General features: G+C 39.5%; 1 protein-coding gene across 1 annotated transcript in view; it reads left to right on the top strand.

Moving 5' to 3' along the window:
• The window catches only part of LOC105915839, a 45,988-nt gene that overhangs the window by 14,287 nt on the left and 17,159 nt on the right, over positions 1-14,542 (top strand). Inside the window, exons 12-17 of the mRNA XM_036149903.1 lie at positions 4,429-4,500; positions 4,577-4,709; positions 5,679-5,771; positions 7,850-7,855; positions 8,860-8,874; positions 12,129-12,202. Of these exons, the coding sequence (XP_036005796.1) occupies positions 4,429-4,500; positions 4,577-4,709; positions 5,679-5,771; positions 7,850-7,855; positions 8,860-8,874; positions 12,129-12,202 (393 nt within the window). The remainder of the gene's footprint in view (positions 1-4,428; positions 4,501-4,576; positions 4,710-5,678; positions 5,772-7,849; positions 7,856-8,859; positions 8,875-12,128; positions 12,203-14,542) is intronic.

Here is a 14,542-nt window from a genome sequence, read left to right as displayed (position 1 = left end):
GTTTCATTCTTCCAACCCCAAATCGGCACCGATCTGCGTCTCATGTCAGACGTGTCCATACTCCAGAACGAACAGACCTATAACAAAATTAAGATAGAAAAAGGAAAAACAGGGGGGAGGAAGCTCCCCCACCTTAAATTAAAATAGAGACAGTTCTCAATGGAATAAGCTGCTTACTGTTACTCCTTCCTATATTGTTTTCCAATAACTGTAATTTTACCAACTTTTAGTAATTAACAAACTCAAGCGTTGTGTATCACCCTTCCTTTGAGTCACAGGCAAATGGTGTATCAAATATTGTCTCAGCGAGCGTATCAAGATTTAAAATCATCAGCTGAGATATTGAAGAGGGCACGTTGTTTTTGTTGTTGTAACACTATTACTCTAAATAATTCCCCTAAATTGGACTGATTTATTTAGGATCCACACCTGTGTGTTAGATCCATCCTAATTATTTTTTTCAGAAGATATCAAGAGTCCCAGTCAAACTCAGGAACCTTCTGCTAAAGTGTATAAAGAAAATGCTGTGTAACTCCATCTATCAAGGAAAAAAATATAAAAAACACCAAAGGTACATTTTAAAACAGCTCTAAAATCAGTTAAGCGCCTGTGTTTAGTAAATTTTGAAGTCAAATTCTGCCGGCCACAAACAATCACCAGCAACTGATGTTGAAAAGTTCATTCACCAGAATTTGCACATTACCAAATGAACAAAGAAAAAAGATTCCTCGGGCTCTAAATTACTGTGTAACAAGGGCATCTGCATTTTGTGGGACCATGAAAATGTGATTACATATAATGAATAACTTGGGGACCGTCCTGTGATGATCCCGTAATATTGTCTATTTCTACTAGGTTCTGGCGCTCTGCAATATCAGTATTTATACTAAAACAATGCAAACCAATAACATTGGTCATAGAGTCCTCAATTTTAGCTGCTTCTTTTGAGGATAACTTCAAAACTGACTCATGACTAAATGCAGTGTCAACAAAATCTGTCAAATTACCGCAATATTTGTTTGCACACACTATTAAGGTACAGTTTAACCCAACTTTTAACTCTGTTTAGTTCTGCTTAATGTGGTTTTCCCAGGCCTGCAAATGAGCAAAAGCTGATAGGGTTTACTACTCTCTATTAATCAGCTAGATTGAAGTCTGACGGATTATATCTATTTATTTATTTATTATAACTAGGACTATCAAACAATGAAAACCTTTTAATCACTTTTTAATCGCATATTATATTTAATGTCTGAAAGTATATACATTCATTAGGCATTTTGAAATGCTATTTTGCAATAGATAACGCTAGTTAAAATTACACTCTAACAGAAGGTGTTAGAAAAATATAAATGTCATCATTTCATTTTATCAAGCTACAGGCACTTGGTTTGTTCTAAGAGCTTGCCTTCAGGAAGGTACCATTGTTTTTAACCTAAGATAAAATGATTTCCCCAGATAAGGAATGTCTCCTTTATCTAACTTCACATGAAGCTGGTGATTTGATCATCACCCACAATGAAACTTGCTCCCTTCTGTGTTTACCCCCATGTTGTAAACTCAAGACCGTGATTAAATCCTCCTGACCTCATGTGATGTGTGACAAGAAAGACAAGGGGACAGAGGCAGCCCCGTGTCCGTGTTGGTTTTCCCTCCAGGACAAAGAGGCCATTCATCACAACCCTAACATAAGGCATCTTCCCTTTTTTGTTTTTTCCCAATTTATAATGCCTCAAACAGATGTTTAATGTTCTCCAAAATGTTCAACAACTTTACCAAACGTCTAACCTCTTTCTAACTTTTAGGCTACAGTTCAAAATAAAAAGTTTTCTCCAAAACTCACCAAAATGCAGGCCGTGGTCTCTCTCCAATGCAACTCACCCAATCAGCTTGCAGCCAATACCTCAAACGTTTTACTGCATTGAAATTCTCCTGCACTTCAACAAACATTATTAATGCATCAACCTTTTTTCTAATGATTTCCAAATTCCCCTTAGTTTTTCACCCATATTTTTACTTATCACTTTTACTTAACAAAATTAAACTGCGCCCCAGTCACCGCTCTTATCTTTAGGCCCATGCACGCGGATAAATTCACACACACATACACAAGAGACTTCGAAGCCGCGCACACACAGAGACAGACTCAGACCGAAGCTTCTAATCATTCAAACCATGGATCCCATTTAAACCAAAATAAAATTGTTAAACCGACCAGGACAGACAACGTTTAAGACAGACAGCCTTGCGCGCGCAGAGGGTCTTCTTTTAATACCCTTCCACTCGACGAAACCAACTATTCATTTAAATACCACCTCGGTCTAATCGTCGTGCAATCAGAATCCCCGTTCTGATGCTAGAGAACAATATAAATGTTCCCTTGGGGCCCCTTTTTTTAATCTTTTATCTTCTTTTACAGCTCACTTTAAAGGTCTTGCTGTCTTAGCCTCAACTTTTAGATGGTTTTGTATTCTTGGCCGTTCCTATCGCTACGTTTCTTTGGAGAGTCCCCTTTCTCCGAGGTAACGTTCCACCTCAGTGTTAAAATTTCCCCAGACTCGTCAGTCATGGAGAGGGAGCGACCAACTTCCGAGACTATTTTTTATCTTTGTAATTTTATCTTTTTTATTGTCTTTTATTTTATTTTTCAACAGCCTCACAACTTAACGGCTTCTTGGCTTTTATCTCTTTTATCATTTCTATCTTATTTTACGGTTTTCCGACGTGGACATACAGATAACTCTCATTCTCTCATTTCTCGGTTTCAACATAAATTCTATTTAAACCTATTTGTACTGTTCAGCCTCTGATATTTTGAGAAGAAAGCGTCTCACTTACAGCAACACTTGATTTAGCCTACATCTAATCTTTAGCCAATAGGAGAATCAAAATCTCCTTACTTTTTTTCGGGTCGACCCTGTTTTGCTGTAAGTGATTACTTCTTCGTGCCCAATTTCAAAAGGTTCCTCCACTTTAATGTCACATCCGGGTCACGGCTAACCAAATTGTGATTTATTTATTATTGGCCTAATCCTGCTTCGCTACTAAAGGCCCATTTTTACCCCGGTTTAAGATTTGACAATAAAATAAGGAATCATTGATCAGAGGTAGAACGATTTAAATACATATTTAATTCATAGAAATTAAATATGGAGACAGAGTACATACCATTTACAAGATGTTGTTCTCACCGCGGTGGATAAGTCTGTCTGTCTGAAGTAAGTTTTACCAAGACATTCCTTTTATCAACTTTAAACTCCTCCTACATGGCTCAGTGGGAGGATGACTGACCCCCTCTCCTGCTGACCACCCCCTCAGGACAATAAAACTCCATGTTTATCTTACGCTGAAGCAGGAAGCGACAAACCCCACTCTGCTTTCCTCAGTAACCCCAACTAAGATATATTTTTAATTCTCAACACTGTTCAAGCTGCAGGCCTATAAAAACTCTTAGCAACCATATAATTTGGTCAGAATGGAACAAACCAATCAGATGCTTTCATGTCTCGTCCTTCTTTCATTCCCTCTGTCCCTCAAGTTCTGGGTTTATCACCTTATCTATTGATTGTCCCACATGACATCATTCTGACGTGTTCTTGTAATGCCAGTGTGCGTACTCGTCACTCTGTAGTTTCCACTTGCTGGCTGCGCATGAGCACTGCTAGTGTTTATGTATCCCACTAGCTTAGCGGTTAGCTTAGCAGTTAGCTTCAGCGTTAGCTGTTTATTGTAGCTCCGCTGCTCTCACTGTAAACTTTGAACATGGCTGAGAGTCGCAAGAAGCAAACCATGTTAAGGTTTATGAACAGAAGAAGTAGAAAGAAATAAGACCAGAGTGGATTTAGAAGGTTTTTTCATGCAATCCCCCTTAAGAGCGGAAGAGGAAGTGAGACCGTCTTCAAAAAGGGTCCTGGGGAAACTTTGGGAGAAATTGCAGACTCTACTTTTAGATAAAGACATGTTGTAACGGATGACAATATAAACTAATATAAAATAGCCCATATTTTATTAGGCCATGTAGGTGATTGGTGATCATTTTCCAAAATTAAACATGAAATAAATGGCTTTGAACAAATAAGTCATCAGATGTGTGAGTGGGAACGCGTGAGCAGAGCACACAGAGATGTGAACAAACCATTTTTTTTTCTATTGCTGTGGTAAAGAACACATGTGGGCCATGTTTCCCATCAGCAGTTGGACTAAGAGGAGCCGCCTTCAATCAACAAACCAACTCAAACACGACAATCATACCAGAGTTGGGAGATCCGAAAGTGCTCCTGAACCTGCTCCACTTTAACTCTCTGTGTTTTTAATGCTAATAAACCAATGGAGGGCGCTGCCTTCTCTCTCATTTCCATCTCCAGCCTTCTCTGAGCCCTTCAGGGTCCTAAAGTGTCATTAATGTGGTCTGTATCTCTGATATAACAGCTCCTGAAAGCAGCTCCCAGGAGGATGGCCCCACCGTGGCATGTGAGGGATCCGTGGCTCGGCTCCAGTGTGGTAAGATCCCTGGTTTCATCAGTGGACAGGTTCAGATTTCATCCGCCTCTCTGACGTTTCCTATCCTCTCTGTCAGACAAAGGCCAGCTTATATCTGTGAGCAGAGCTACGTACGGACGCAGCGACCAGAAGACGTGCTCCTCTGGGAGACCTGCCAACCAGTTAACAAATGTCCAATGCTCGGGGAACGCAGACAAAGTTGCTCAGAGGTACAGATGCTGGGTCTTTTCTGGAGGCCAGTCATGTTTGGCCTTTCTTCAGTTTACCAAACCAGATGTGGGGAAATGAAATTTAAAATTCTCCTTCTAACATATAAAGCCCTTAATAATCAAGCTCCATCATTCATCAGAGCTCTGATTACCCCTTATGTTCCTAACAGAGCACTTCGCTCTCAGACTGCAGGTCTGCTGGTGGTTCCTAGAGTCTCTAAAAGTAGAATGGGAGGCAGATCCTTTAGCTATCAGGCTCCTCTCCTGTGGAATCAACTCCCAGTTTTGGTCCGTGAGGCAGACACCCCGTCTACTTTTAAGACTAATCTTAAAACTTTCCTTTTTGACAAAGCTTCTAGTTAGAGTGGCTCATGTTACCCTGAGCTACTTCTATAGTTATGCTGCTATAGGCTTAGGCTGCTGGAGGACATCAGGGTCTATTTCTCTCTGTGTCTCTGCTCTGTCTTCTCTAAGCCCCAGTGGGTCGAGGCAGATGAGCGTTCACACTGAGCCTGGTTCTGGTTCTGCTGGAGGTTCTCCTCCCTGTTAAAGGGGAGTTTTCCTCTCCACTGTCGCTTCATGCATGCTCAGTATGAGGGATTGCTGCAAAGCCATCAACAATGCAGACGACTGTCCACTGTGGCTTTACGCTCTTTAAGGAGGAGTGAATGCTGCTTGGAGAGACTTGATGCAACCTGCTGGGTTTCCTTGGAGGAAGCTTTTTCACCAATCTGTATAATCTGATTGCATGTTGTAAATTGGTGCTATATACAAATAAATAAACTTTGTAAATAAACTTTGTAAACAAACTTGAATTGAAATGAGGCCTGAAAGAGGCCTGATCACACTTTCTAGGAAGCTGCCATTGATCTGAATCCACAGATGCAACGGCAGACGGAGGTGTGCTGTTAGAGCGCAAAACTCTTTTATAAGAAAACTCTAATATTCCACATGAACATCCCTCCACAGCTGTAACGGGAAGCAGAGCTGCTCCATCCAGGCAGCAAACTCTGTGTTTGGAGATCCCTGCGTTGGAACCTACAAGTACCTGGAGGTGGATTATTTGTGTTATGGTGAGTTGTTTTTTGGCTCTAACTTCAAGTAAACATCCATAACAAGGGTTCTGTGACCTGTGGCTCTTTGGACCGTCCTCAGTGTTTCTTAAATTGATTAAGAGCCAATCAATGTTCTTTTTTTTTTAAATTAAACAACTTTATGGCAGAAAATGAGTAGGGGGACGGTCTAGGTAGAGTGCAGGTTTACTTGGAGACGGCTTTGGAAAGGTTACATCTCTCAGAGTTCTGGGAAAAGCTTTTTTCCCGGAGAAACCAGCTGCTGAAGCTGAGTGAAAAGCTGCTTTAAAAAAAGGTTTAGTTTCAGGGCAACCAGGTTGCTGCAACCTTTTCTTCCCTTCCAACACATTTATCTGCTTTCCAATTATGTTCTGGTAAAAGGGTGAAATTTTGCTTTGGGTCGCATTGTGGGTAAGGCCTTTGTAAAGTCAGCAGGGAGGTCCAGACCTGAAGGCCAAAAATGTGAAGTTCAAGGTATCTGGGGCCCTTGGAGCTCATGGTGAACTCTGCAGGCTGTTTTGAGTGAACTGACACAGCATGGATCAGCGTAGCAGACTGTAAGGGACCAGACTTAAAACAAGGATAAAAGGTGTTCCAAATATTGGAAAAACTGCCATTTAGTAAAGTCAAGAATGGTTAACAAAAGGGTCAAACTCCAATACAAAATAGCTCAAAAAAAAAAATAACATGGATTTGGGCCCAACTCAACTGAGGTCAACTAAACGGTAACAAAACGCAAACAAAACTGACTTCCAGACAAAGAACTACGGAGCCCCTAAAGGGACATGGAGGGGAAAAAAACTATTGCAAGATCTCGCAATAACTATTGCGAGATCTTGCAATAGTTTTGCCCAGTTTTTCAACATGGTGCTGCCTTAGTTTATAGAAGGCAGATACAAGTAGTTGAATCAGCCTGAAAACATTTCCATGCAGCACAGGAATGAGGCATCTTCTCTGATCCACGTTCACTACAACAGAACTTAACTTTTTTCTGCCACATACAATATGTGCGAACCCGTGCCCAACGACGCGTCTACGTATATGATGTCTGTGCCTAAAGGGACATGGAGAAAAAAAAAACTTTTGCGAGATCTCGCATAAGTTTTTTTTTTCTCCATGTCCCTTTAGGGGCTCCGTACATTTTTAATAAAGCAAAGAAGCAAAACCTGTTTTTTGAACTTTGCATTTACAGTTATTTACACACCCCATTACTTCAGAATAACTGACTAATTTGTTTTTATAAAAATTAATATGTATTGTAGAGCAGGTTAAAAAAAAATACATTTTTTTTCTTTTCTTTTTTTCCTGTATTTTCAGTTTTTTTTGGCCCTCAAGCACTTTTCACTTGACAATTTTGTCCCACCTGCCGAAAAGTTTGGACACCCCTGACCTAAACTTTCCACATGAGGGAGGGACAACATAACAGAGGAACAACAAACCAAAAATATAAACACAAAAACTATCAAACAAAGCAAAAATATCTTTAATTTAGCACTAATAAGTGAATATTAAAATAAAATTCCTCCCCCCTCAGTCTTTTGGAGTGGTATGTTCCTGATTTCTCCCTCCAGCTTTTTCGTATTTGCTAAACCTCTAAAAAAAGAAAACAAAAAACAAGTGTGAGTAAACCATTCAGACAGATATTAACTAAAGTTTGCACCAATTAGAAAATATGTCTAAATAAAATAACCTGAGCTTAATTTCTGTGTAGTGTAATCTGGATAAATGTAAATCATGAAAAACAATACTAACACTAACGTCTGCTGCCTGAAATTTTCCTTTTATTAATAATTTCTCCTGTTTTCTGTTTTGCAGCTTCTGTGACTGGATGAAAGCCGCAGATTTCCAGCGCTCTGCATGAAACGCACCGTAATCAGTAACGTCTACAGAGTTTAAATTATGATTGGAAGCTTTGTCTCTTTAATGCAGATTTTTCTACTGTATTTTTTTTGCATGTTATTCCCTCATACATTTTTCTTTTATTTCAATCATCAGCAACTCTTTAGGTTTTCATTGTGGGGTCTCAATAAAGTTGATTTGCATTAAAATTTCGCCTCAACCTGAAAGCACCTGGTTTTGAGGCCTGCTGGGGTTAAACAGCCCGTCAATCTGTTTATTATTACGATTCTTTCAATTTAAAAACTGAGCGGGAGCTCAGGAAGGAACCGCTGCAGTAGTTTGGTGTCTGCACAGGAATCCTGCTGTTTTCTTGGAGCGTTAATAGTTCTCCTGAAAGGAAATAAGCGCAGGCGACACCTTTAAGACATTTTATTGGAGTCACAGCAACATTACAGCACAACTATGGAAGGTCATCAACATAACTCACAATCCAAAGGGTTTTACTTCCATTAATCGTCCCACATATCTATAACAAAACAAATGTAAACTCAAACTTCACAATAATCACAGCAGTATCAACAATAAATAACATCTCATGATCCATTTAATAAATAAGCAGAACGTATCTCCCTTCGTATGGGTGTCAGCGGACCCAGATTGTGCGGCTGTTTAAGCACCTAAACATCATTCTTCACATTTAAGGTTAACACTCATACATTTGTTCAAAGATGGACGACAGAGCTGCTGTTTTCTGCGTGGAATGTGATGATGGGGGGGGATCAGTGCGGAGGAAGGAGGATGCAGGTAGTCAGGAGTTACTCCGTCTGGGGCACGGAGATGCCGGGGCCTTTGGGGTCGTCGAAGCGGTCCATGGTGAGGAGCTGCATGATCATGTGCAGGCCGTAGGTCAGAACCAGCACCATGAGCAGGCTGGTCAGCAGACCCATCCAGATGCCAGGGGAGAAGAACCCGGCGCAGTCGCTGGCGTACGAGAACTCGTTGCCGCTCAGGTTGAATCCCTGGATCTGTCCGGAAAATAAAATAAGAAACAAGAAAAACGGTCATCGGCACAAGCGACTCGTGGCGGTACAGATATGATAAATATTTTACAGTCATAAAAGGCGGTAAGAACAAAACATAAAACTGGTAACAAACTCAAAGAAATGTTTCACAGGTTCATTATAAAAAAACAGCTCAAAATAATCAAGGAACGCTTTTTAATCAGAGTCTAAAATCAGTAAAGCTCCTGTGATGTTACCACCATGAGAATAAAGACAGGAACGGTTCTGCAGGTCACAGAGAGTTTATTCCCTCACTTTGTTTTACAGCTTTTCAGCAGTTTAGCATTTTTTGAAAGTCAGTTTCTTTAAACTTGCCTTATGGTTACGCCCTTTTGACACTTTAATTTTATTTTATTAATTTTTCCCCAACTTATTATCATATCTTATTTTTTTTTTTCCTTTTGAATTTTTTTTTTTTAGTTTTATTTTATTTTAGTAATAATATTTTTTTTTCTTTTCTTTCCTCCCTCTTCCCCCTTCTGCTCATCATAAGTGGTCAAAATTGAGCTGTGATTTTGAAACTAAGGTTGCAATTTAGCGGTTTTCAACTGTCATTCTTTGCCACCTCTGAAGCTCCAAAACACTTTGCTATTTTTCCACACATGTGTAGAGCACCTGTTCTGAAATAACTTACATCACAAACAAAGCCACAGCTTTATCATTTAATCACTGGCCGAAAGGTTAGTGGTCCATGTCACTCAAAGTTACAGTTTTTATTGGTTGCTTTGACACAGCAGTCAACTCAAAACCCACATTTTTCAAAACAGTTAACGCAGAGGTCTAAACAGTGGCACCAATGGTCAAAATTAAACATTTTGTTTGCAAAAGGTTACAACTCTGCCAAAACATTTAAAATATGGACCAAAAGCAAATTTTGCCCTCAAACAACACAACTTGCACACAAATGTTTGAGCTCTTCTAATCGTTCGTTACACAAGGGGCAACAAAATACAAAATACCACACTCACTGTGAATCAGTGCAGCATTGCTGGTTCATTGTAGCCAAAGACTGTACGCAGCTTACATGGTAGTGTTATTTATAATCAAATTTGCCTTTTTGCAAAAAAAAAAAAATGAATCCAGAAGCAAATATGTTGTGATGCAAATTTTATTCATTCTTCATTCTTTTTTTTCAAGATAAACAAAAATGTAAGATTCCAACAGAAAATACCAGGGCTGTTTGTTTCTTCTAGTCCATTCTGTCCTGACGAATAGGCCACATGGCCTCATCTACGTCACATTCAATATTTTACCTTGCAATGCACCTAGGGAAAAATCTTCTTGCATGCCTGATCCATTCTTGACATGCCTCTGCATCTACATCTTGTGCAGCAGCAGGCATTGAGCAAGGGCATCTGCTCATAGGGGCGGTGATCATATACTTTCCATCTCCATGCACTGAAGAATTCCTCTATAGGAATAGATAGAGATGTATCTGAATATACTGTATAGCAGCAATACCTGTTCTCCCGTCGAAAAACTCTTACAATGGATGCAACCGTGTTTCTATTGAGAAAAGTTTGGACTCTTTGTCCCGCCCCTCTAAGTGAAAAGCCATGATTTACCACATGATCTGTCATAGTTGCCTAATTTTCATCTGTAACTTCAGCCCTTCCAGCTACACCGCCACCCCACACATGGATTCCTCTTCCTCATAATCTTCTTCCCCTGACCCATCTACCTCTTACTCTGACTCTCATCTGCCTTACGTTGACCATTCATGCTTGCAAAGAACAATACACAACATGGCACCTTTTACGTAAAGCCTGCAAACTGATTGCAAATTGAAAAATTGTGTAAAGAAGTGTCAATCAGGTGCTTCAGTGATTTCATTCCGATCAAGAAGTTTCTAAGAACTTGGAACATATAGTTTCTGTTTTGCTACCACAGCTAAAGCAGTGGAGTTTGGACTGCTTGAATGACATCTGCGTTAACTGTTTTGCAAAAGGGCGGGGTAAATGAGTCAAACCAATGAGAATGGGTTACTCATTAGCAAGAAGTGTCTTTTGCTCTGCTGAGATGGTGATGCTGAAAACTGAGAGGTTGCCAGTTTCTTCAAACAGGTCTAAGCAACCAATAAAAACTGTAACAGGAAGGAAAACCTCCGGCAGAACCGGGCTCAGTCTCTTAAGGTCATCGACGGCGCTTCCAGGAGGCCACAGAGGAAGCGAGGGCGTCTACAGCCCTGCAGGCCTCACTGCCTCTGTTAAGGTCAGAAGTCAATGCTAAGGAGGAGAACCTCCAGCAGAACCAGAACCAGGCTCAGTGTGAACGCTCATCTGCCTCGACCCACTGGGGCTTAGAGAAGACAGAGCAGAGACACAGAAAGCACAGAAGCTCACATTGACCCAGGAGTACTTTCTATGTTAGATGGTAATAGTGGATGATGTCACAGCTAACAGAACGCCAGACCAGGTGTACCTTCTATGAAGAGAAAAAAGACAGACTACATAAAGTTAAAAGCTGAAATACAGTAGGAGAACTCAGCAGAGTGAGAGAAATAGACCCTGATGTCCTCCAGCAGCCTAAGCCTATAGCAGCATAACTATAGAGATAGCTCAGGGTAACATAAGCCACTCTAACTAGAAGCTTTGTCAAAAAGGAAAGTTTTAAGATTAGTCTTAAAAGTAGACGGGGTGTCTGCCTCACAGACCAAAACTGGGAGTTGGTTCTACAGGAGAGGAGCCTGATAGCTAAAGGTTCTGCCTCCCATTCTACTTTTAGAGACTCTAGGAACCACCAGCAGACCTGCAGTCTGAGAGCGAAGTGCTCTGTTAGGAACATACGGGGTAATCAGAGCTCTGATATATGATGGAGCTTTATACGTTAGAAGGAGAATTTTAAATTCTATTCTTGATTTAACAGGAAGCCAATGAATTTAGCTAAAATCAGAGAAATATGATCCCTCCTGTTGATTTTCATCAGAACTCTTGCTGCAGCATTTTGGATCAGCTGAAGGCTTTGAACTGCATTTTGTGGACTTCCTGATAGTAAAGAAATTAGATAATGAAGAACAGAAATAAATTTGCTTCAATGGCAGCAAAGTGAAGTTCCAAAGTGGTTTTCAAAAACGATGATGGAACAAGTTTGATGTTAATGTTTTCAGAGATGTTCTGGGCTTCGCTGGTGGAACGTTTAATATTTTTCTGGTCCTGTCGTTATTTCCATCAGGTGCACAGAGAGCCCTGCAGAGCTGCAGACATGTTGTTTTTACTAATCCCATTTACTCCACAGCTGTAACAGGTGATGAAAGCAGATGTACGGCTGCTATAATGTACACAGAGCGACACCAAACTAAACACGGATTTTACTACATCTCAAATTAGCCAAGAAGTTTGTTTTGGTGGAGAAAGTGACAAAGGATTATGGGATGGACTCACCCCTTTCAGCCCGGGCCATTTTCCCACAGATCCCAGGTTGGGAATGTGGACAAACAATTAAAAAAGCAAACACATAAATATCAGCCGCCAGTTTCTTCCTGCATCTGTTCTGCTCCTCATCATGCTCGGCTCCACGCTCTGTGAGTACTCTGCCTTTTCAGACTCTGTGATCCTCTTTCATGCATTAAAGTATTTTAAATTCTTATTTTATGAGAATATAATCCATCCATTTTCTGACCCGCTTAATCCCTCATGGGGTCGTGGTGAGAATTTAATACTTCAATTTAATACTACAATTTAAGTTGCATGCAAGAGGAATAATAAACTAGATTTGCTGGTAAAATGTAAAACACCAAACAAAAATTAAGGAGGTAAACCTTTTTAAATACTTGGACAAAATGATTTTAAAACTGCAGTTCATTCCTGAGGCGCTGCCGGCGGTCTGGAGCTCCACCACAGCTGTAGGATGCTCAGGTATCTGGACACCTGTAGGAGAGTCACAAGTGGCTGGGATGGATGGATCTTAAATGTATTTAGAACGCAGTAAATAAAAAAAAATGCTTTAAAGCAAATTTGGACCCATCTCTCAGCTTGTAAAACTAGCATAGATAAACTTATTTTAAAAAAGAAACTTGAGCAAAATACACTACAAACTTAAAACATCTATTATTTATACACTAACCTTGATTAAAAAGTTAAATAAGAAATCCAGATTATCTGCATTTATTTAACAGCCTTTGTTCATGAATCAGAGGCAGACTGAGGTTTGAGCATCAATGCTTTCCAGGTGATTTCCCAAAGAAAGGCAAGCAAAAAATTTGCAAAACAAATGTTCTGACTAAAAATTAAAGCTGTGATGGGGCGTCGAGCGGCTCGGTTGGTAGAAGCGTGGATGGTGTCCAGAGGCTGTGGTTGTCCTGGGTTTGATTCCTGGTCTCAGGTTATCTGTCTTCCCCTTCTCTCTTCACCCTTTTTTCTGTTGAATTACAGTCCAATAAATGCCAATAATGCCAAATAAATGATCTAAAATAAAAGCTTTTATTAAAGATAATGCTGAGGCTTGTCACTGTTGCTGTAGGGTCCAAGGTCATTTTGTCAAGAATAACAACAAAACCTTAATCTCTGAGGATTGTAGGGTCAAATTCTGTATAAGTACATATAATGATGCTGGTTCAGATCTTAGTGTCTTCTAAACAAGCTTTAAAATCTAGCATCTAATTAATGATTTCTTCATCTTTATAGAGAATTAGATCAAGGTGTCATCAGCATTTGGGTTTATTTTGAAGAAAATGTATATATTATGTCAATCTCTAAATTAGAAAATATTATTTTAGTAATCTAATCATGTTTACTCTGATTTGATGTTATGCTTGAAAAGGAAATGTGCAGTCGTACCAGTTCACAACCCTGTGAAGCGCCACACATTATTACTGACTAAAGTTATTAAATACCTTTATAGTAGGAGTTAGTCCTCAGTGTGGACAGCGAATGTGAGGTCCAACGAAACCAGAACACAAACAAGACGGTTATGTTAATAATAACTGTCTTGATAATAATAATAATAATGATAATAATAATAATAATCTTGAATTTGTTTGTAGTCCTGTGACTGTTCTAAATCCTGACTGAAACTCTTTGGTTGGTTATTGAACATATAATACCTAAATTGAATGTAAATTGCTTCTCCATCAAGCCACAGAGTTTACTTTTTAATCAATAAACCCAATGATAAAATTAATTTAAATGTAGGTTTTCTGTGCTGGGTGTAATTGAGAGCAATGCTTCACAACAAACAATTCTTACTACTAGTTTCAAATGTACATGAAAAAGACATAAAAAATTAATTTTAAAAAATCTTCATTAAGTATAAGTAGGTTTCAGTATATCTTCCCTGGAACAAAATGACAGCCTGAATGCAGATTAAAGAGGGTCAATCATTTAACAAATAACTTCCCCTAAATGCCTCCCATTCTACTTTTAGAGACTCTAGGAACCACCAGCAGACCTGCAGTCTGAGAGCGAAGTGCTCTGTTAGGAACATACGGGGTAATCAGAGCTCTGATATATGATGGAGCTTGATTATTAAGGGCTTTATACGTTAGAAGGAGAATTTTAAATTCTATTCTTGATTTAACAGGAAGCCAATGAATGGAAGCTAAAATTGGAGAAATATGATCCCTCTTGTTGATTTTCATCAGAACTCTTGCTGCAGCATTTTGGATCAGCTGAAGACTTTGAACTGCATTTTGTGGACTTCCTGATAGTAAAGAAATTAGATAATGGATTTCTTTATTCATTATTATGAATAAACAGAAATAAAATTGCTTCAATGGCAGCAAAGTGAAGTTCCAAAGTGCTTCACAAAAAAGACAATGTTTGTTTTTTTTATGTTCAAGTTTGATGTTCCCTCCACTTATAAATATCAGTGCAGAGATAATGTTTTCAGAGATGTTCTGGGCCTCGCTGGTGGAACGTTTAAT

Source organism: Fundulus heteroclitus, chromosome 1 (assembly GCF_011125445.2).
Source record: "Fundulus heteroclitus isolate FHET01 chromosome 1, MU-UCD_Fhet_4.1, whole genome shotgun sequence".
NCBI lineage: Eukaryota > Metazoa > Chordata > Actinopteri > Cyprinodontiformes > Fundulidae > Fundulus > Fundulus heteroclitus.
Note: the sequence above shows the minus strand (reverse complement) of the source record. Positions and strands in the feature narration are given on the sequence as shown.